Source organism: Mesoplodon mirus, assembly GCF_964341445.2.
Source record: "Mesoplodon mirus genome assembly, chromosome: 6".
Taxonomy (NCBI): domain Eukaryota; kingdom Metazoa; phylum Chordata; class Mammalia; order Artiodactyla; family Ziphiidae; genus Mesoplodon; species Mesoplodon mirus.
Genome location: NC_138982.1, coordinates 78,131,970 through 78,155,344, shown reverse-complemented (window position 1 = coordinate 78,155,344; position 23,375 = coordinate 78,131,970). Strand labels below are relative to the sequence as shown.

The following is a 23,375-nucleotide window of genomic DNA, read 5'->3' as shown; positions in this document are numbered from 1 at the left end:
TTAGGTCTTTAATCCATTTTGCATTTATTTTTGTATGTAGGGTGAGAAAATGTTCTTATTTCATGCTTTTACATGTAGCTGTCCAGTTTTCTCAGCATCAGTTTTTGAACAGACTGTCTTCTCCATTATATATTCTTGCCTCCTTTGTCATAGATTAATTGACCATAAGTGCGTGGATTTATTTCTATATTCTCTGTTATATTCCATTCATCTTTTTGTCTGTTTTTGTGCCAATACCATACTGTGCTAATGACTGTAGCTTTGTAGTATAGTCTGAAGTCAGGGAGCATGATTCTTCCACTTCTGTTCTTTCTCAAGATTGTTTTGGCTATTCGGGATCTTTTGTGTTTCCATAAAAATTTAATTGTTTTTTGGCTGCACTGCACAGCTCGTGGGATCTTAGTTCCCCTACCAGGGATTGAACTCAGGCCCTTGGCAGTGAAAGCACAGAGTCCTAACCCTTGGATCTCCAGGGAATTCCCTCCATCTAAATTTAAGAATTATTTGTTCTAGTTCTGTGAAAAATGCCATTGGTATTTTGATAGGGATTGCATTGAACCTGTAGATTGCCTTGGGTAGTATGGCCATTTTAAGAATATTAATTCTTCCAGTCCAAGAACACGGTAGATCTTTCCATCTGTTTGTGTCATCTTCATTTTCTTTTGTCAGAGTCTTATAGTTTTCCAACTGCAGGCCTTTTACCTCCTTAGGTAGGTTTATTCCTAGGTATTTTGTTCTTTTTGATGCAACGGTAAATGGGATTATTTCCTTAACTTCTTTTTCTGATAGTTCATTGTTAGTGTATAGAAATGCAACAGATTTCTGTATATTAATTTTGTATCCTACAACTTTACCAAATTCATTGATGAGCTCTAGTAGTTTTCTGGTGGTGTCTTTAGGATTTTCTATGTATAGTACCATGTGATCTACAAAGAGTTGACAGTTTTACTTTTTCCTTTCAAATTTGGATTCCTTTTATTTCTTTTTCTTGTCTGACTGCTGTGATTAGGACTTCCAATCCTATATTGAATAAAAATGGCAAGAGTCGGCATCCCTGTCTTGTACCTGATCTTAGAGGAAATCCTTTCAGCTTTTCACTGTTGAGTATGATGTTAACTGTGGGTTTGTCATGAATGACCTTCATTATGTTGAGGTATGTTCCCTAATCTATGCCCACTTTCTTAAGAAAAATATCATAAATGGATGTTGAATTTTGTCAAAAGCTTTTCCTGCATCTATTGAGATGATCATATGATTTTTATTCTTCAGTTTATTAATGTGGTATATCACATTGATTAATTTGCAGATATTGAAAAGTCCTTCCATCCCTGAGGTAAATCCCACTTGATCATGGTGTATGATCCTTTTAATGTGTTGTTGTATTTGGTTTGCTAGTATTTGGTTGAGGATTTTTGCATCTATGTTCATTAGTGTTATTGGCCTGTAATTTTCTTTTTTTGTCATATCTTTGTCTGGTTTTGATATCAGGGTGATGCTTGCCTCATAGAATGGGTTCAGAAGTGTTACTTCCTCTGCAATTTTTTGGAATGGTTTAAAAAGGATAGGGATTAACTCTTCTGTAAATGTTTGGTAGAATTCACCCATGAAGCCATCTGGTCCTGGACTTCTGTTTCTTGGGAGTTTTTAAATTACTGATTCAATTTCATTACTGGTAATTGATCTGTTCATATTTTCTATTTCTTCCTGGTTCAGTCTGGGAAGATTGTATCTTTCTAAAAATTTGTCTGTTTCTTCGAGGTTGTTGATTTTATTGACATATTGTTGTTCATTGTAGTCTCTCATGATTCTTTATATTTCTGTGATGTCAGTTGTAACTTCTCCTTTTTCATTTCTGATTTTATTGATTTGATCCCTCTCCCTTTTTTTCTTGATAAGTCTGACTAAAGGTTTTATCAGTGTTGCTTATCTTCTTAGAGAACCAGCTTTTAGTTTCATTTATCTTTTCTATTGATTTTTTTAGTCTCTATTTCATTTATTTCTGCTCTGATCTTTACAATTTATTTTCTCCTACTGACTTTGGGTTTTGTTTGTTCTTCTTTTTCTAGTTCCTTTAGGTGTAAGTTTAAGTTGTTTATTTGAGATTTTTCTTTTTTCTGAGGTAAGCTTGTATCACTATAAGCTTCCCTCTTAGAACTGCTTTTGCTGCATCTCATAAATTTTGGATCATCATGTTTTCATTTTCATTTGTCTTTAGGTAAGTTGTTATTTCCTTTTTGACTTCCTCAGTGTTCCATTTGTTGTTTAGTAGCATATTGTTTAGCCTCTTGTGTTTTTTGCAGTTTTTTTCTAGTAGTTAATTTCTAGTCTCATAGTGTTGTGGTCAGAAAAGATGCTTCATATGATTTCAGTTTTCTTAAATTTACTGAGGATTGTTTTGTGGCCTAGCATGTGTTCTATCCTGGAGAATGGTCCATGTGCACTTGAAAAGAATATGTATTCCACTGCTTTCAGATAGAATATTCTATATATATCAACTAAGTCCATCTGTTCTAATGTGTCATTTAAGGCTTATTGATTTTCTGTCTGGATGATCTGGCCATTAATGTAAGTGTGGTGTTAAAGTCCCCCACTAGTATTATGTTACTGTCGATATCTCCATTTATGTCTGTTAATAGTCACTTTATGTATTTAAGTGCTCCTATGTTGGGTGCATATGTATCTATAATTGTTATATATTCTTCTTGGATTGATCCCTTGATCATTATGTGTAGTGTCTTTGTCTCTTGTAACAGTCTTTGTTTTAAAGTCTATTTTGTCTGATATAACTTTTGCTACCCCAGCTTTCTTTTGATTTCCATTTGCATGGAATACCTTTTTCCATCCCCTCACTTTAGTCTTTTTGTGTCTTTAGATCTCAAGTGAGTTTCTTGTAGGCAGCAACTATACAGGTCTTGTTTTTGTATCCATTCAGCCACTCTGTGTCTTTTGATTGGAGCATTTATTTCACTTACATTTGAGGTAATTACTGAGATGTAAGTTCTTATTGCCATTTTGTTAATTGTTTTGTGGGTCTTTTTTATCCCCTTCTTTTTTTCTCTTGTCATGTGATGTGATGAGTATCTTTAGAGTTATGTTTGGATTCCTTTCTCTTTTTTGTATGTATATCTATTATAGATTTTTGGTTTGTGGTTATGATGAGGTAGGTGGGTATACATACATACATATATATATATATATATATATATATATATATATATATATATATATATGATTGTTTTAAGTTGCTAACTGCTTAATTTCAAATGCATTTTAACAACCCTGCATTTGTACTCTCTTCCTCTCATGATTACTCTTTTTGGTATCATATTTTACATCTAATTGGTTGTGTATTCCTTACCTGCTTATTGTGGATATTAATGATTTTACTACTTTTGTCTTTTAATCTTCCTACTAGTTTTGTGCATGGATAATTTCCTACCTTTACTTATGTTTGCCTTTACCAATGAAATTTTTCATTTCATAATTTTCTTGTGTCAAGTTGTGGCCTTTTCTTTTTTGCTTAGAGAAGTTTCTTTAACATTTCTTGTAAACCTAGTTTGGTGATGCTGAACTCTTTTAGCTTTTGTCTGTCTGTAAAACTTTTGATCTCTTCATCAAATCTGAATAAGAGCCTTGCTGGGTAGAGTATTCCTGGTTGTAGGGTTTCCCTTTCATCACTTTATTCTTTTTTTTTTAAATTTATTTATTTTTGGCTGTGTTGGGTCTTCTTTGCTGCGCACTGGCTTTCTCTAGTTGTGGCGGGTGGAAGTTACTCTTTGTTGGGGTGTGTGGGCTTCTCATTTTGGTGGCTTCTCTTGTTGCAGAGCACAGGCTCTAGGCGCATGGACTTCAGTAGTTGTGGCCTGCGGGCTCAGTAGTTGTGGCTCATAGGCTCTAGAGTGCAGGCTCAGTAGCTGTGGTGCACAGGCTTAGATGCTTCATGGCATGTTGGATCTTCCCAGACCAGGTCTCAAACCTGTGTCCCCTGCATTGGCAGGTGGATTCTTAACCACTGCACCACTAGGGAAGCCCTCCTTTCACCACTTTAAATGTATTGTACCACTCCCTTATGGCCTGTAGAGTTTCTGCTGAAAAGTCAGCTGATAACCTTATAGGAGTTCCCTTATATGTTATTTTTTGCTTTTCCCTTGTTGCTTTTAATAGTCTCTCTTTATCTTTGCTTTTTGCCATTTTAATTAAAATGTGTCTTGGCATGTTCCTCTTTGGGTTAATCCTTTATGGGACTCTACACTTATGGGACTTGGATGTCTATTGCCATTCCCAGGTTAGGGAAGTTTTTAGCTGTTATGTCTTCAAATATGTTCTCATCCCCTTTCTCTCTCTCTTCTCCTTGTAGGACCTCTATAATGCAAATGTTATTGTGCTTGATGTTGTCCCAGAGGTCTCTTAAACTGTCCTCATTTCTTTTCCTTATTTTTTCTTTTTTCTGTTCCACATCAGTGATTTCCACTACTCTGTCTTCCAGCTCACTGATCCATTCCTCTGTATCATTTAGTCTACCATTGATTACTTCTAGCATATTTTTTCATGTCATTTATTGTATTCTTCATCTCTGTTCAGTTGTTCTGCATATTTTTTGACTCTTTGTTAAGAACTTCTAACTTCTCACTCTGTGCATCCATTCTTCTCCTGGGTTTTTTCATCATCTTTACCATCACTACCCTGAACTCTTTCTTAAGTAGATTTCCTGTCTCCACTTCACTTAGTTCTTTGTCTGGTGTTTTGTCTTATTTCTTCATCTGGAGCATGTTCTTCTGTCACCTCATTTTGCCTAAGTTGCTGTTTGTATTTTTATGTATCTGCTAAGTTAGTTAGTCACACTTGGAGAAGTGACCTCCTGTAGTAGATGCCCTATGCATCCCAGCAGTGCACTTCTTTCTCATCTCCCAAGCTATATGCTCTAGGTGTTCCCCCTATGAGGGCTATCTGGGACCTTCTCTTGTGGCCAGCTGAGTATGTGGGAAGTCTGGTAGGTTTGGTTAACCCCCAGTCCAGTTGGTTGCTAGGCTCTGCCTTATGTGGAGGCTGCTGGCTGCTGGTTGGTGGGGCTGGGTCACAAGGTCACTGACTGAAGAACTAGCCCAGGGGGCCCCAGGCTAGTGCTGGCTCACTGGTTGGCAGAGTCAGGGTCCAGAAGACTCCAGGGTTGTTGCCCACCTTCCTCGTGGGTGAAGCCAGGTCCTGGGGTTATTTCCGGACTACTGGCAGGCAGAGAAGGTCCTGGAGTTGGTTGCAGGGTCCAGGGATTCCAGAGGTGGTATCAGATTGCTGCTGGTGGGGGGTGGGTTTCTGACACAGGGTCTGGGGTGTCAAGAAGCTTGAATTAGCCTGCTAGTGAGCAGGGCTGGGGCCTGGCTTGTCCCAGGGCAGGGTCTCTGGCCTGTTGGTAGGTGGGCTATGTCTGCAGGCTGCCAGATTGTGGTTTTCTTACATCTGGTCCCTGCCCACTGGTGGCTGGAGCTAGGTCCTGGGCCCTCTGGTAGGCAGGGCCATGTCCAGAGGCAGCTGTGGGCTTAGGGGGTCTTAAGGCAGCCTGTCTGCTGATGGGTGGGTCTGTGTCCTTGCCCAGTTAGTTACTTGGCTTGAGGCACCCCAGCACTGGCGACTACAGGCTGTTGGACCAGGGCAGGGCTGGGTCCTGGGGGTAATAAGCCAGAGGGAGGATTCCACAATGGTGTCTGCCAAGACCAATGTCCACATGGTAGAAGGAGCTCCCAAGAATGGCTTCCACTAGTGTCTGTGGCCCCAGAGTGAGCTGCAGTTGCCTCCTGCCTCTCTGGGAGACTCTCTAAGACCAAAAGGTAGGTGTGTCCCAGGCTCCTATCAAATCATGGCTTTTATTTTGGGTCCTGGAGTGTGTGAGATTTTTTGTGCACCCTTTAAGAGTGAAGTCTCTGTTTCCCCCAATCCTCTGGGACTCCCAAAATTAAGCACCACTAACCTTCAAAACCAAATGCACTGGGGGCTCATCTTCCTGCTGCAGGACCCCCAGAATGGGGAGCCCAATGTGGGGCTCAGACCTCTCACTCCTGTGGGAAAACCTCTGCAGTGTAATTATTCTCCAGTTTGTGGGTCATACATCTGGGGTTATGGGACTTGACTATATTGTGAGTCCACCTGTCCTACCCACCCCATTGTGGTTCCTTTATGTTTTTAATTGTAGAAGATCTTTTCTGGTAGGTTCTGGTCTTTTTCATTGATGGTTGTTCTGCTTATAGTTGTTATTTTGGTGTGCTCATGAGAGGAGGTGAACTCATGGTCTTTCTACTCTGCTGTCTTGACTGATCTCTCCATGAAAATTGTCACTCTTGAGCAGCTGAGTTTTTTTGCTTTGTTTTGAAGTACAGTTGATTTGTAATATAATGTTAGTTTCAGTTTCAGGTGTAAAGCATTATCATTCAGGGTTTTTGCAGATTATACTCCATTATAGGTTATTATAAGATAATGGGTATAATTCCCTGTGCAATACAATATATCCATGTTGCTTATCTGTTTTATATATAGTAGTTTGTATCTGTTAATCCCATACCCCTAATTTGTCCCTCTCCCCTCCCCTTTCACCTTTGTAACCACAAGTTTGTTTTCTATATCTGTGAGTCTGTTTCTGTTTTGCCTATGCATTCATTTGTATTATATTTTAGATTCCACATGTAAATGATATCATATAGTATTTGTCTTTCTCTGTCTGACTTATTTCACTAAGCATAATATTCTCTAGGTCCATCCATGTTGCTGCAAATGGCAATATTTCATTCTTTATTATGGCTGAGTAATATTCCATTGTGTATATACCACGTCCTCTAACCCAATCATCTGTTGATGGGCACTTGGAAACAACCCAAGTGCAGCTGGTTTGTTTTTAATCTACATGCACTATAAACATTGTGACTGATTATGCTTCATACTTTATTTTGTCCATAGAAAACTCAGAGCAAATTCTGCTGTCAACACTAAAAACTATATATCAATATGACCTGTGACATTTAATTTTATGTAATAACCTACTCTTAGCTTTATCACTTTATTAAAAATTATTATCTTTTTTCCTACCTCCTTCATCTATTGTCAGTCCTACTGTATTGCATGTGTTTCTTTTGTTTTGAAAAGGTAATATACATACATATTAATAAAATTCAAGGGACTTCCCTGGTGGAGCAGTGGTTAAGTCTCTGCCTGCCAATGCAGGGGACATGGGTTCGATCCCTGGTCCAGGAAGATCCACGTGCCACGGAGCAACTAAGCCCGTGCACCACAACTACTGAGCCTGCACTCTAGAGCCCGTGAGCCACAACTACTGAGCCTGTGCACCACAACTACTAAAGCCTGGGTGCTCTAGGGCCTGCGTGCCACAACTACTGAGCCCGCATGCCACAACTACTGAAGCCTGTGTGCCTAGAGCCCGTGCTCCACAACAAGAGAAGCCACTGCGATGAGAAGCCCGTGCACTGCAATGAAGAGTAGCCCCTGCTCACCACAACTAGAGAAAGGCCGCGTGCAGAGTGAAGACCCAACACAGCCAAAAATAAATAAAAAATTTAAAAAAATTCAATACGGCAAAAAGCATACTAGAAAATAAAACTCAATGTAGAAGATAATCAACAAAATGAAAAGCTTCGGTTGTGCTGAGGTTTCAGAAAAACTCTCAGAAATCATTTTAAGTTCTTTAGCAGCAAAATGAATTAGTAAATGTTCACCTCATCTACTAGAAGTTATGCTACACTTTCTATAGCTCTGTATACAAACAGGAATAGACAGGATTCTAATAAACCATTGCTAATTAATTTATACTAATTGATAACTTGATGAACCATCAGTTTTTCTCACTGGCTATTGTTTTATAGCTTTGTGGGTAATTACTTTTAAAATGTTTCAAATTTCTTGAAATTTAACTCCAGGGAAAATTCCCAATTTTCAATTAAAAAAAGGTAAACATTTATAGCATAATTAAGTATATCATCTTCTTTTCTTTGGACGTCAAGAGCACAGAAACAAACAGAATGGTATAGAGAAAAATGTGTCCAATCCCTTTTTTAAGCAAATTTAACAAATCTAGCTAATATAGTAACTTATAATTCAATATAACCACAACCATAAAAAGTCTTATGAAGTCAACTCATAGAGGAAGTAGTGATCTTCCCATAGTCATAATGATAACTTTTTTATTGCCTTCTATGTGCCAGGCTCTGTACTTATTCATTGAATAAATACATTTTGGCCACCTACTGTATGTCAGGTACTTCGCAGCTAGACACTGGTAAACAAAATGGACATGTTACCTGCTCTTATTTCATCTTCACACTAAATCTATGCAAAAGGTGTATGTTATGGCTGCAAAAATTGAGAATCAGAAAGGTTAACTAGCTTGTCCAGAATTACACAGCCAGTAAATGGTGGAGCTAGGACTTGAATACAGGTCTGTGATTCCAAAGACCACATTTTTCCTTAAAGCTACAATAATGTGTTCAAGTGTGTGAGAGAAGCAAGGGAGTGCAAGCACACACACACAAAGTTACATAAAGGCATGAAACCCAGTAACTTGCATTGCTTAAGTGAGCTTTGCTGTTTTATCTGGCTTAGATAACCTTGTCTAGATTATTGCTGCAGCCTCCTCATTGCCTCCCCTACAGTCTATTCAAAACATAGCAGCTAGAGTGACCTTAAAATACAAATCCTATCATGTCACTCCTCCCGTACAGAACCCTCCAATGAAGTGTCTCCTCCCATATCCCATCCCTCCTGCCTCAGTCCCTTGAAGTAACCATAGCCATTGCTATCAGTTTGGTATATATTCTTTCAACTTTGCGTATTCATTTGTACCCTTTTTATTTAAACAAATAGGATCATACTATGCATATTGTTTTACAAATTGCCTTTTCCCCTTGTATTTGCAGTTGAATGTCCTGTGTTCTTAACATAAAGCTATATAGTCCCTTGATACATATTGTTACAAAATAGAATGAGGAAAGCTTTCCGTGCTATTGATTCCAAATTACACAGCTCTTTTATCATGTTGCTATATAATGGTGGATTTTGTATTCATAAAACAAACAGCATCTTTTATAACAATTACAGTTTTATATCTACTGCATGAAATAACTTACTTTAAAAAATTACTATTGTCATAAGAGTGTAATATTTGTTATGTTGTAAGATTCATTACCAGAGCATAGATTCTTAAATTATAAGTAATTGTTAGAGTTTCTTCTTTACTATAGTTACTCTCAGTTGAAACTTTTCAACTGCTTTTGCCTCCGTTCATTAGTAGACACGTTAGGCTGTGTAAAGTAAAATGCAGAGCTGTTGGCCAGCAATGGAAACAGGGGACTTGGCTCTATTTGATAAATGAAATGTGCCACTGTGTGTAAAGACTGCAAACTACAGCTTTACATTTGCTTTTGATGGAAAATATGATTTTTAATATATTCTATTTCATTCATCTCCTTATTTTAGTTGTTTTGGATTTAATATATTAAAACCTTTTTATTTTTAATTACAGTCTCGAGTTGTAGCTATACTAGATTGGGAGCTTTCAACCATTGGTCATCCTCTGTCAGACTTGGCTCATCTCTCTGTGTTCTACTTTTGGCCAAGGACCATTCCATTGTTAAGTCAAAGTCCTCATTTGCAAGAAAACATAGGTATGAAAACATAATGTTGCCTAAATTGCTATTAATATAAAATTATATTTATTTTTCTTCATAATTAATAAAAGGATTATATTGCAATCTTAGATGAATAGCTTTTGTTTCTTGAAATGTTTTTAAATCATTTTATTCTATCAATTTTTTTGAATGTATCATTCCACTTCTAGTAATTTGTTACAAATTATAATCATTTGTATATAATGTTCTTTTGGAAATCAACATTTAGAGTATGTTTTGTTATATGGATTATAATTATATGGATCATAATGTTTTAATTATAATATATTTTATTATTATATATAATTAATATAAATAATAATATAATATATTATTTATATTGTATAATATAATTTATACTATAAGTAATAATATATTATTATAAGATAATATTATATTATAGTTATTATTTTAATTATAATATTATAATTATATAGATATAATGTTAAATGATTAATGTTTTGTTATATGGATTAATTTTATGTTCAGTTTTATATTTATATGCAATATGACATTTTAAAATATTCACCATGACATTCTTATTAACGTTTATAGTATGTACTGTTTTTATAGGGGTACCATCAATGGAAGAACTAATTTCAATATATTGCCGCTGCAGGGGAATTAATTCTAATCTTCCTAACTGGAATTTTTTTCTTGCCCTTTCATATTTTAAAATTGCTGGAATAGCACAGGTAATTAATTTTTTAACATGTGCTTCACTATTACTTATTTATGGACTGTTGACAATATTTTTGGTCTTTGGGGGTTTTATATTCCTTTTTTTGTTTTTTGTTTTTTTTTTTTCTTTTGGGCCACATCATGGCTCTGCTTGTGGGATCTTAGTTCCCCTACCAAGGATTGAACCTGGGCCCCGGCACTGAAAGCACAGAGTCCTAACCACTGGACCACCAGGGTGTTCCCTTAAGTTCTTATCTTTAGATCAATTTAGTTTCCATAATAACAAATACCAGACGTGGATAAAACATAAATCCAGAGTTTACAGAATAGGAATTTGGCAAGGGAAAAATTTGAGTAGCAAAATGTGGTATCACTTTTTGGTATAATAAACCAAAAAGATGGAAGAAGGGAGAGAGAAAGACATAATAACAAAAAGAGAAAAAGCATGTGATAATTGGTTATTTCCTGAATATCCAATATAAGAAAGAGTTAAACTCCTTATATGATATCTGATTCAGATTATAAAACCCTATTAGTCAGGGCTGATGATGAAGGAATTATCATTGTATTTCCCAAAGCTAGCACAGTACCTAGCATACAGAAGCCTCTTAATTATGTGTTTGAGTGAGTAGATAAGCTCACTCAAACACATAATTAATTAATTGTCCATTTTCTAATAACGTGATAGTTATGTGATAAATTTTGAGAGAAAACTGAACATAAATTCAGTTTTGTAAATTTACAGTTTAGACAAATGCATTCTTCATTATACTAACTCAGCTCCCTTATACTTTGAGTCTTAGTTTATTTAAGAAATTGAGATTCTTCATCTCTGGCAAGGGGTTAGGGCTTGGAGGAAGAACAAGTAAATAAGAGATTTTAGAAACAAAAAAGAATGGGAAAAGAAGGATTAACAAAAATTATGGTTATTTTTCCCTGTCCTCACATTTCATGCTGTCCTCCAATAACTGAAATGTCTAGGAAATAGTTGTCTTACATCTCATCCTGTAGTTTAGAATCATACTAATCATATTAGTTAATCATGTTGATTGGATGCATTTCTCAAAATAGCGTTTATGGTATGTTTCTATATCTGTCAATTTCCAAAGTGAGATAACAGATAGGCTTTGAATTTAAAATGTATTTTCATTTCAAATAAAAGCTTGACGTGGTTTATGATTGAAATTAATATGTATGTCATAAACTAGGTAGTTAGTAGCCTTAGAGATGATCATAAACATTCCATTCTAACTAGAAATGTGAAATTGGAAATGATGGAAAGACTGCTACAGTGTTTTATTGTACAAAGAATTATGTAAAGAAAAAAACTAATGAAATTCAGTTGATTGTGTTTGGGACAGGGAATAGGAGAGGATATTATGTTGGAAACACAGAACATGGAGAATTAAGAAAGAAAAACAGATGAGCATTCAACTAACACTGTTCAAAGGAAAATAGTTTCACCTAAATTAGGGGTCCAAAAAATGAGATAAAATACTTTTAGAAGTCTCTCATTGCCTTCTCTTTGGTTTTATAGTTTTGAATTTTATTTCGGTTTCTTTAGATTTTTTTTTTCTCCACTGTGAAGGGAGAGCAATGATCTTTAGAGGTGATATAACTTACCAATTTGGTATCTTTAGTAACTGCTAAACTCATTTTAAAGTTTGGTTTGACTTCCAGTTATAATTCTGTTATGATGAGAGTATGTTAACCAAATGATACAAGTGTAATTCTTTAATTTGGAGTGGTATAATTATGCCTGCATGTAAATTAATAGAACTGATAGTCTGATTTATATCTTAGTACCTTGTAAGTTTAGTGATTCACATAGCTGGGAAACTGGAAAGACTGGATAGTTGAAGAATAGTTTTCCATGAATTTTAATCACTTTGTATTAATTTACTTATAGGGAGTATATAGTAGATATCTTCTGGGAAATAATGCATCTGAAAGTAGCTTTCAGTTTGCCAATATTGTGCAACCTCTGGCAGAAACTGGATTACAACTCTCAAAAAGGTAAGCAAAATATAGATTCTGTGGCTAACTCAAATTATAGCCTTTATTAGGTATGTGAAGGTCATAAACTTTAGGGGGATAGGGATTGTTTTTATTGCTTACAACACCAGAATTGCTGCTGCCAATCATGGTCAATTTTTTTTAGTAAATCTCTTTTATGCTTGAAAATAAATTGACCTCAGATTTAAAGAAAGTACCCATTTAATGATTAAAAGGTATTTTTTTGCCAATTTGAACGTATAAATCTTTAAGATATTGATAAAATTCTCAAATGTTTCCTTCTAATGTTTAAGTTACTTACATATACCTGTTTAAAGTTGTGTATTATATAAGATGATTTATTAAGTTTAGAAATGTTGCTCTCTTCCACCATGACATTGCATGAAACTGTATTTAGACATTTCATAAGAGTCTTTGAAATTCATATCTCCATTAGTGGAGCACTTTTGAGACATCTAATACACTTCTTCCAAACACACTCCCATCTAACAGGTGTGATGGAGGGGAGAAATAAATTAGGGGGTTGAGGTTAACATATACACACTACTATATATAAAATAGATAATCAACAAGGACCTACCATATAACACAGGGAACTCTACTCAATACTTTGTAATAACCTATATGGGAAAAGAATCTGAAAAAGAATAGCTATATGTATATGTATAACTGAATCACTTTGTGGTATACCTGAAACATTGTAAATGTTGTAAATCAACTATCCTCCAATATAAAGCAAAATTTAAAACAAACAAACAAACAAAAAAAAGTGTGATATATAGCACTTACTGAATGCACGGATGATGCTGTCCCTGGAAATTCTGCCCAAGCCACAAATATCCATGGCATATCATTAGGACGGTTGTGTTTTACAATTCATCTCATACACGAATATTTGTAATCTCCACAACATAACAAATGATGATGCTGCTCTTCATAATGATCTTTAAAAGTCTTGTTTATAATGATATCCAGCAGTTGTATTTGTGAGGCATATACTAAGAGTAATTATTAAATTTGTATTCTATTTCTTTGCCTTCTTGTTTAGAGATTCTGATATGTGGCTTCAATAAAGATTTTAAACTCCCATTGATTGAGGTCATGCCAGGCTTGTTTTCTCCAAAAAGTGCTTTAAGCACTAAAGTTTAATGTTCAAAATAAAGTGATTCTGCATTCCTTCCATAACATGAAAGACAAAAAACTCCAAAATATGGAAACTTCTTCTGAGAGATGTTTTTGGGAAACTGGGGGAAGACTTTACATTCTATTCAGAAATCTATAATAATGGTTTTGCACATCTTTGTAACTTTTTTTTTTAATAAAGAACTTTCAGTACTGCACTTCCACAGACTGATACTACCAGACAATTATTTGTACAGACTAGGACAGGCCAAGAAATTCTTACTAGGGTGAAGCAGTTCATGAAACAACACATCCTCCCAGCTGAAAAGGTAAGTATTCTATAAACAAACAGAATGTATTTGTGCTCCAAGACTATTGAAGAATTACTTCTGTTATCTCTGCTTCTAGGAGTACCATGGTATCATTTCTTTGCAGTCAATCCTTACCTAGATGCCCCTCCTCACCTTAGCACTGAACTGCTACAGAACCTGATCCTGAGAAATTCCAAGCTTCTAAGATATGCCAAGGGAATGCCACAGATAAATCTGTGGAATTAAAATTAAGTCAGAGGGAATTAGCGGTTTACAAAGTTGAGATCTTTAAATATTTTAGAGTTAAATGCTACTTTGTGGGTCTTTTCCTAAGGCAGTGACTTTCAGCTTTTTTTTTCTTTAATGGGCCCCTTTGAAAATTGAGAACTGTAGGCTAAACAAGAGAGGTGTACCCAGAAAAATTTGTATATCATTTCAAGCTGTTCACAGATACTACCATCACTCCCCCCACAAGCTACTATTTTAAGGTGTTAAGTTTCAGTAAATTCACTGAGAGTAGACAAGCTATGTGACACATTCATTCATTCAGTTAACAAATAATTATTAGGTACCTAATAATGGGTTAAGCCATTGAAAGTAAAAGGAAGAACAAGAAGACAGGGCTTATGCTTCTACAGAGCTTATACTTTAGCATGAAAGAAAGACATTAAGTAAGAGATGATAAATGCTGTGAAGAAAAGATAAAAATTATTATAAAGATTTATATATATAAAATATACTATATATAAAATAGATTATCAACAAGGACAAGGACATATTTATAGCACATGGAACTCTACTCAATACTCTTTAATAACCAATATGGGAAAGGAATCTGAAAAAGAATATATATATATGTATAACTGAATCACTTTGCTGTACACCTGAAACTGACACAACATTGTAAATCAACTATACTCCAGTATAAAATTAAAATATTTTTTAAAATAAAATTCTGAACTTTTGGTGTTAAAAAGAAAATGCAACACTTTGAGTTCAAGATGGCAGACTGAAATCAGCATTTACCTCCCCTCACACAAATAAAATCCTCTTGAATTAACAATAAAGTAATTTTTTTTAAATGGAATTGGTAAAAGCACAAAAACAGGAGAAGTACACATCACAGGACTAAAGGTTTTGAAAAGAGAATGGAAAAGGATTTGGGAGGCAGAGTGGGTCATACCAAAGAAAAAACCTTAACACATCTCAGAAGAATTTCTAAGAGAGGACTGTAACTCAGGTGGTAACCACTTTTTTTTACAATGGAGTCCCCTGTGATTGCCGGTTGTGGAGAGCAAGAGTGAGAAGAGGAAGAGAAATCAAGATGTTTGATTTAAGAATTAACCTGGGGGCTTGGGGCTTCCCTGGTGGCGCAGTGGTTGGGAGTCTGCTTGCTGATGCAGGGGACGCGGGTTCGTGCCCCGGTCCGGGAGGATCCCACATGCCGTAGAGCGCCTGGGCCCATGGGCCGTGGCCACTGGGCCTGCGCGTCCGGAGCCTGTGCTCCGCAGCGGGAGAGGCCACAGCAGTGAGAGGCCAGCGTACCGCAAAAAAAAAAAAAAAAAAAAAAAAAAGAATTAACCTGTAATAGGTGGGCTGCTTGAGTTGGTTTCTAACACTCCTGGGTAGCAATGGTGTTTGCCCCAGACAAAAGGCTGCCAGAGTACTCTAAAAAAGCATATGATGTGTTTCAAAGAAGCCAGGGTTTCCAATGACTGTTGGTGCTCCTCCATTTTTTTTTTTTTTCCAATGGTGTGTTTGGTGTAGACCCCAGCTTTCCCATCAGCCTTACTGATTTATTCAAAGGAGACTCAAATTGGGAGAGGAAACCAAGTAGCCATGTTCTTTCATTCATAAATGTAAATGAGCGATCCAGGGAAGCATGTAGCACAGAAGAGGTGTTACAAATTGGACTGTGATACATCTGCTGAACTTCATATCATGCAGCTACTAAAATATTTACAAAGAATTCGCAATAAAGGAAAATGCTTTATGATAAATAAAAAAAGCACTCTAGTTTTTTTTTTTGTTTTTGCGTTACGCGGGTCTCTCACTGTTGTGGCCTCTCCCGTTGCAGAGCACAGGCTCCGGACGCGCAGGCTCAGCGGCCATGGCTCACGGGCCTGGCCGCTCCACGGCATGTAGAATCTTCCCGGACGGGGGCACGAACCCGTGTTCCCTACATCGGCAGGCGGACTCTCAACCACTGTGCCACCAGGGAAGCCAATATGATTATAACTACATTTATAAAAACTAAAACAGTCATATCTAGAAAATAAGATTGTATCATATAATACACTAACATCTTGATAGTACATATCTTTAGCTAGTAAGACTCTTGATGACTTTTTCTTAATACTTTACGTATTTTTCCAATTTTCTATAATGGGAAAAAATAAGGTCCGTTTATGCTATTCTAATGACCTTTTGAAACGCCTTGAATATCATAAAGTAAGAACATCAGAACCCATCATCCATTTAAATGTTAAAAGGCAATTCTTCCTCAGGGGAGGAGGGGAAATTGGTTGAAAGTAGTCAAAAGGTGTAAACTTTCAGTTATACTAGGGATGTAATATACATGATAAATATAATTAACACTGCTGTATGTTATATATGAAATATGAGTTCTCATCACAAGAAAAAATGTTTTCTATTTCTTTAATTTTGTATCTATATGAGATGATGTATGTTCACTAAACTTGTGATAATCATTCATGATGTATGTAAGTCAAATTATTATGCCATATACCTTAAACATATACAGTGCTGTATGTCAATTATGTCTTAAGAAAACAGGAAGAAAAAAGAAATTTTAAAAAAAGGGCAATTCTTGCTATTTAAAATGGATGAGGAGTCCTAATAAAATAGCATGTAAAACAGGAACTAGCAACATGACATATCTGAGAACACACTTTTAACATAATGATAACATTAGTCATATTTTCCTACTGAGTTTAATAATATACTAGGGAGGAACTGTTGCTTCTTTTTTTCTAACGGACTTAAGTTTAAAGTAAAAAACATATTATATTGCAAAATTATTTGTAGGCTCAGATTTAAGATTCTGAACCAACATAATACAAAGCAGTATCTCAATCAGTGAATGAGAAAATTAGATGTTAAAGGAGATATTTGGGGAGAATTGATCAGGCACCAAGCATATTTTCTGCTTTCTTTTTTCATCAGTAAACTCTTTTTCATACTTAAAGAATTAAAGAAAGCTTCTTTGTAATGAGATATTTTATTTTAATTCTGACTCCTACCATACCACAAATAGATTTTGAAAATCTCCAAATCTATAGACTTTAGAACAGGAAGTATTAAATAATACAAATTTTAAAAAAATTATATAAATGGCATAATTTAATTTCTCAGAACTTTAGTGTCATAGAGAGGTAGTCACAGATGGGGAATTTGTACATGTATTACATTACATATATCTTATCAAACACAATTGCATTGACTCTTTCCATAGTAATGTGAGGGATGGAAATAATAAACAACCCTAAACAGGAATTCTTCCAACTTAACTGACTTCCTGACAGAATGACAAGTGCTATTCATCCTGGTGCCTGTGAAAGAGCCATCTTTTGTCTTCTTGAAGTTTTAACTAAATATAACTGTATTCTAGACTAGCCATGCTTCAATAAAAGGAACATTTTAACATATGACTGTAAATTAGTGGAACAATTTTAGAAAATAATTTTGTAATTTGGAGTTTTGGCCAATGTTCATAGCCTTTAATTCAGTAATTCTACTAGCCTATGTGTAGAAAATAAGTACAGAGATGCTTTAATAGCAAAATATTGGAGAAGGCCCTTATAGTCCAATATTTTAGTTCATCTTGATTTAGTTGCACAAATGAGAGATTATTGTTATTGTTTTTTATGTGGCTAGTTTTTAAATGTCCATTTACCCATGTATTTATCACCTTATTTACTATTCCTTCTTACAACTCAGATGTTTCTTCTTGGATCAAGCTCCTTTAGTGAGAATCTGCTAATAAACTTTTACCTTTTATTTTCCTTTTTTTGCCTGAGAAAAGGGAAGTAATGATTTTCTCTGTATCATCATATCTTTTAACCACTCATATTTTCCTTCTATTGAATTTCTGTGCTTCATTCAAGAAAGGAATAATTTCTTCAGATCCTTCTTTCAATTTATTATTATTATTATTTGGCTGTATCTAATCTACTTTTCAACCTTGCATAGAGCAGTGGGTCTCATTATTTGGATTGTGTCAGAATTGCCTAGAGAGCTAGTTAAGATTACAGAAGTAGGAATACAGAAGTAGACTCACTGAAGTAGGATAGGACCTGGGCTCTTGTGTTCTACCAAGTGATTCTGATGCCACCAAAGTTTGAGAACCACTGCCATTGAATTTTTAAGCTTAATTACTATGTTTTTTCTTTGCTTCAAGTTGCATTCAGTTCTTTTTCAAATTTGTCTGGCCAAGTTTGATAGTCCTTTGTCATCCTTTTAATTCCTTCCTTTATTCTTGAAATCTACTGGACACAAATACTTTATATTCTGTGTTTGATCACTATTCTATCTGTGGCCTTTGCAGGTGTGATTCTGTTTTGTTGAACTATTGTTTTTGTTAATTCTTGCTAATGGTGGCTTGTTACCTTGAGTGTTTAGTATTTTTTCATTCTGAACTCATGTTCTTTGGAATGGAATTTTATCTGCAGGGATTAGTTAAGACTTTTTATAAAAGCTCTTCCTCCAGAGTGAATTTGCTTTTGCTTCTGCCAGGTGCTTTCAAGCATTGTCCCCAGGAACACTGTAAACTTAATTTTTGACTCAAAATTTTAGGGCCCCATAGGTCTGTGAGTTAAAATCTCAAACTTGGGTGAAGACAGGCTCAGGTTAGAAATGTTTCTTTTTTCTCTTACGTCCTGTGAATGACCTTTATTCCCTTGGTCTACCACTGAGCGGTGGGTTTTTGGTTTTGTTTTCTATTTTTTTCCAGTTAGGTTTTGCTGATCAGGCATCCTGGCTTTGGTGGAGGGAAGTAGTGAGCTCTGATCCTCCCTCTTGCCTTGTTTGGGGCATTTGGTTTCGCCTCCTGACCCCTGCCTACGTGGCCCACTGCAAACTAGGGCCCAGGCAAACATAGATCAGCCTACATCCCCCAGACAAAGTTGGTTCCAGTGCTCACTCACACCTGAAGAGTCAGGCTTTTGTACTCCTGGCCTCTGAGGAATTTCCTTATTTGCTTTCCAGCACAGCTATGTATCATTACTACATGTATTTTTTAAATTATTTTTAATATTTTACCCAGCATTTTTAGTTGTTTTATCCTGGGAGGGGATTCTATGACCATCTAGTATGCCACATTGCTGAAAATGGAACACTCAAATCTTGGTATAGGATTTTGAAAGTTAATCCTCTAATACAGAGGCAACATAATTTTGTGAGGAGCAAACATCTAGAATTTTTTATACTTCTGTGTCTGGTTTTAGAAAGAAATTTTACTGATTCAGTAGCAGCTGAAAAAGCTTCTTCACCCAAACATGTTTACTTTGGATATTAGCAGTTTATGGCATTATTTACTTTTCTAACTTTAACTAATGAACTTTTTTTCCTTTTATACTTTAAGGAGGTAATTGAGTTCTATGTTCAAAATGAAAATTCAGTAGACAAGTGGAAAAAACCTTTAGTGATTGATAAACTCAAGGTAAGAAAAATAAGAGAACCGTAAAAGTGGAGAATTTATATACAGGCATTTTTTGAGACCTTAGTTTGCTGTTGCTTCTGTTGTTATATATGTAGAGGATAATTATATCAATTATAACTTTTTAAAAATAAAGTTAAAAATAGAATCTGTAATATACAAATTAGGTTACATAGTGTGTTGTGTATGGTATATGATGAAGATAGCCTCTTAACAGCTGTTCAAATTAAAAATACAATCAGCACTACTCACTTGAGACTGAAGTTGAGGCAGGGTATTTTTCCCACATGGGCTTAATCCAAATTTCATGTTTTCAAATTTTAACACATGTTAGGAATTGAAATGGACAAAATAGTATATTTGGCATAATTATGCTCAGATGTAGGAGATTTTAGAATCGCTGTGATTCAATAAGAAGTACTCAAGTAAACAAATTTAGTTTTTCAGCCAAATCTAAGGAAGCTTAACAGTTAAGAAATTGTTGATTTATAATGAATTAATAACTACTTGCATTGTAGGATACAATGAAATAAATAATTTCATAAGTTCAAAAGGCATAAATACCAGTATCTTTTAAAAATAAATAATTTTAGGTCATGATAAATTATGATAACTGTGGCATATTCATCACCTTGACAGGAAATGGCCAAAGCAGAAGGCCTCTGGAACTTGTTTTTGCCAGCTGTAAGCGGTCTCAGCCAAGTAGACTATGCCTTGATTGCTGAAGAAACAGGAAAATGCTTTTTTGCTCCAGATGTCTTTAACTGCCAAGCACCAGGTTACAACATTATTTAAAAACAGAACTTTTCTCAGATATTTTGAGCAGTGTTTAAAATTTCTCTATTTTATGACAAGGAAGTTTTTCTACACAAAGTCATTGATTTATAAATTTGTCTATAATTTTACTTTCAGTTACTTTTATTTAAATATTTTTAAAAATGGACCTAAAGTTCTCATTGGGTTATTCTTTTATTAAACATCATTACATTAAGAGTATTAGTGAATAGAAGTCACCACCAAAGGGATTGGGCATATAAGGTTTCCAGCTTTCTAACTGGGTATTAAACATATCTATGGTTAGTTAGAATGGATAGAGTTTTAAATCTTTTGGTTAGCCTCACTATCTCTCCATTTACTCACCAATTATTTATCAATTGCCTACTATATGCCAAGCACTATTTTAGGAACTATCATGAAATAAAATACACAAAGATTCCTGCCTCATGGAGCTGGCATTCTAATAGAGAGAGACAAAAATAAACAATAGCTAGATTAAATAAGTAATTATATAGTAAGTTTGAGGATGAAAAGTGCTTTGGGGAAAAAAAACAGCAAGGTAGGGGAGCTCTGGAATGCTGAGGGACAGATAATGTGTATAACAATTTAAGATGGAAGGCTCAGAATAGCCCTGAAAATGACATTCAGTAAAGACTTAAAGAAGGTGAGAGAGTTAATCATGCTGATATCTAGGGGAAGAGTTTTCATAGCATAGAGAACATAAAATGCAAAGGCCCTAAAGCAAGAGTGTGACTGGTGTATTTCAAGAATAGCCAAGGAGGTCAGTGTGGCTGGGAAAGAACAGCAAAAGATATCAGAGAGGAAAGGGCCTTGTATGTTGGGGTTTATAGGGCAGGTGATTGCTTATACTTTCAGTGAAATGGGGATTTGAGCAGAGGAGTGACAAGATGTCACTTCAGTTTTAAAAGGATCCCTGTGGCTGCTATGGAAGGAAGTAAGCAGGGAGTCTTGTGATGGTCTTGGTGAGAGATGATGGGGATTTGTTCAAGGGAGTAGCAGTAGAAAGAGTGAGAAGTGGAAAGATTCTATATTGACTTTTTTTTTTTTTTTTGCGGTACGCGGGCCTGTCACTGTTGTGGCCTCTCCCGTTGCGGAGCACAGGCTCCGGACACGCAGGCTCAGCGGCCATGGCTCACGGGCCCAGCCGCTCCGCAGCATGCGGGATCTTCCCGGACCTGGGCACGAACCTGTGACCCCTGCATCGGCAGGCGGACTCTCAACCACTGCTCCACCAGGGAAGCCCAAGTGGAAAGATTCTAAATATATTTTGAGGGCAGAGCCAAGAGGATCTCCTGATTGGTTATGAGGTATTAATGGGGGAGTCAAGGATGCCTTCAAGGACTTTGGCATGAAAAATTGGAAGGATGAGGGAAGGAGGCCAACTTTCCTTTAAAAAGGTAATATGGGGGGCTTCCCTGGTGGCGCAAGTTGTTGGGAGTCCGCCTGCCGATGCAGGGGATGCGGGTTCCTGCCCCGGTCCGGGAGGATCCCACGTGCCGTGGAGTGGCTGGGCCCGTGGGCCTTGGCCGCTGAGCCTGCGCATCCGGAGCCTGTGCTCCGCGGCGGGAGAGGCCACAGCAGTGAGAGGCCCGCGTACCGCAAAAAAAAAATAAATAAAAATAAAAAGTTAGTATGGAAGGAGTAAACCAGGAATGTAGTCTTTAGAAGGTGTTTTCAAACCCAATTTGCAGAAGGAACCCCCTAAGAAGCTTTTAAAAAATCCTGATTCACAGGCTTCATCCCTGGAGATTCTGACTCAGTAGGTCTAAGGTAGACCCTTGATATGTCTTTAGTCTTTTTTCCCCCAAGTTACTGTGGTTATTTTTGATGCTTCCAGTCAAGGACTGGCATTTGATTTGTAGTAGAAGGATACTTGTATAATATCCTATAGTGTCCCTGCACAAGTTAGGCCTCTGTTTTGCCTTTTGTGCTTATTGTATGGCCCTGGTACTGAAGCCTCCCAAAAAGAGTTAATGAAGCAGGGAAGTGCCCAAAAGAGGTATGTTGGATGTCAGAGAAAACACAGTCTAGTTGCTTCTCGAAGTGTTTCCACACTGGACTTTGACTCTCATTTCTTGGGAATTATTAAGATAGTCCATAAACCTCTGATAATGGTTGAACTTGTCCCAGATATTGCTTTCTCTCTTCAAAACACTGATTTGTCTAGTTACTGATGACTACATTTTAATCCAATAATGAGGCTACTGTAAAAGTAAATAAATCTATTCACAGAGTTTCTGAAGATTTTATCTCATTATGTGTAGCTATTATATCATGCTACATAGGTAGCATAATTTTATGGAAAGAGAACTGGTAGTCTTTTGCTTAAAACTTTTTTTATTGCCACTCATAGTAAGAAATATATTTTATATTGGGACCTAATATGTAGTGTATGAAGCTGTATATGTGTGTTCATGGATTGATTTATGGAAATGAGGAGGGAAGAGACATATGTTACTGAAAAAAGGCTTCATGAAACAAGTTTCCCTTACTACATGAATTCATATATTTTCCACTGAGTCTAGTCTAATGTATTCTATTTTGATCTATTTTCATTTCTCAGAGAATGCTAGTCATATTTCATTGAATTAATTTTATGACAAACTAATGGGTCATAATATGAAAAATAATGCTATAGAAGGCATCCATTGCAGATGCAGCTCTGCCGCTATTTTTCCATTTGACCTATGAACTTTTCACTAGATGGTCATAGACCTTTTTCTAGTATTAAAATTTCATTAGTCTATCGGTTATAATATGATACACCAAACTGCTGAAATTTTAAACTTGGCAAGGGAAATACATTTTCTTTGACCAAAGTATGATAAACAACTGTCCTCAGCAAACAAGATGTATAAAACCATAGGTAGAAAACTAGGCATTTTCTCTTTGTAGTGGAGATATCTTCATGAAGGCCTTTGGGCTATTGTGTTTTAAAGCATTGTGTTTTGCTTTATACAAAGCAGATAAAGAAGGGAATATAATTGATGTAGATTAAATACTTAAGAGTTTTCTTAAGTGTGTATGAGATGAATTTCTACTCATGATATCCAAATTATTTCCCAAATAGTTATAAAATATTATGGGACACATATGTAGTCTTCTGAT

General features: G+C 35.9%; 1 protein-coding gene across 7 annotated transcripts in view; it reads left to right on the top strand.

Annotated features, from left to right (window-relative positions):
• The window catches only part of ACAD11 (acyl-CoA dehydrogenase family member 11), a 100,415-nt gene that overhangs the window by 28,502 nt on the left and 48,538 nt on the right, over positions 1-23,375 (top strand). For all 7 annotated transcript variants that reach the window (XM_082626067.1, XM_082626068.1, XM_082626065.1 and 4 more), the window contains 6 exons: positions 9,518-9,659; positions 10,236-10,357; positions 12,253-12,359; positions 13,684-13,810; positions 19,395-19,472; positions 20,109-20,247. In XM_082626067.1, coding sequence (XP_082482193.1) covers positions 9,518-9,659; positions 10,236-10,357; positions 12,253-12,359; positions 13,684-13,810; positions 19,395-19,472; positions 20,109-20,247 — 715 coding nt within the window. The remainder of the gene's footprint in view (positions 1-9,517; positions 9,660-10,235; positions 10,358-12,252; positions 12,360-13,683; positions 13,811-19,394; positions 19,473-20,108; positions 20,248-23,375) is intronic.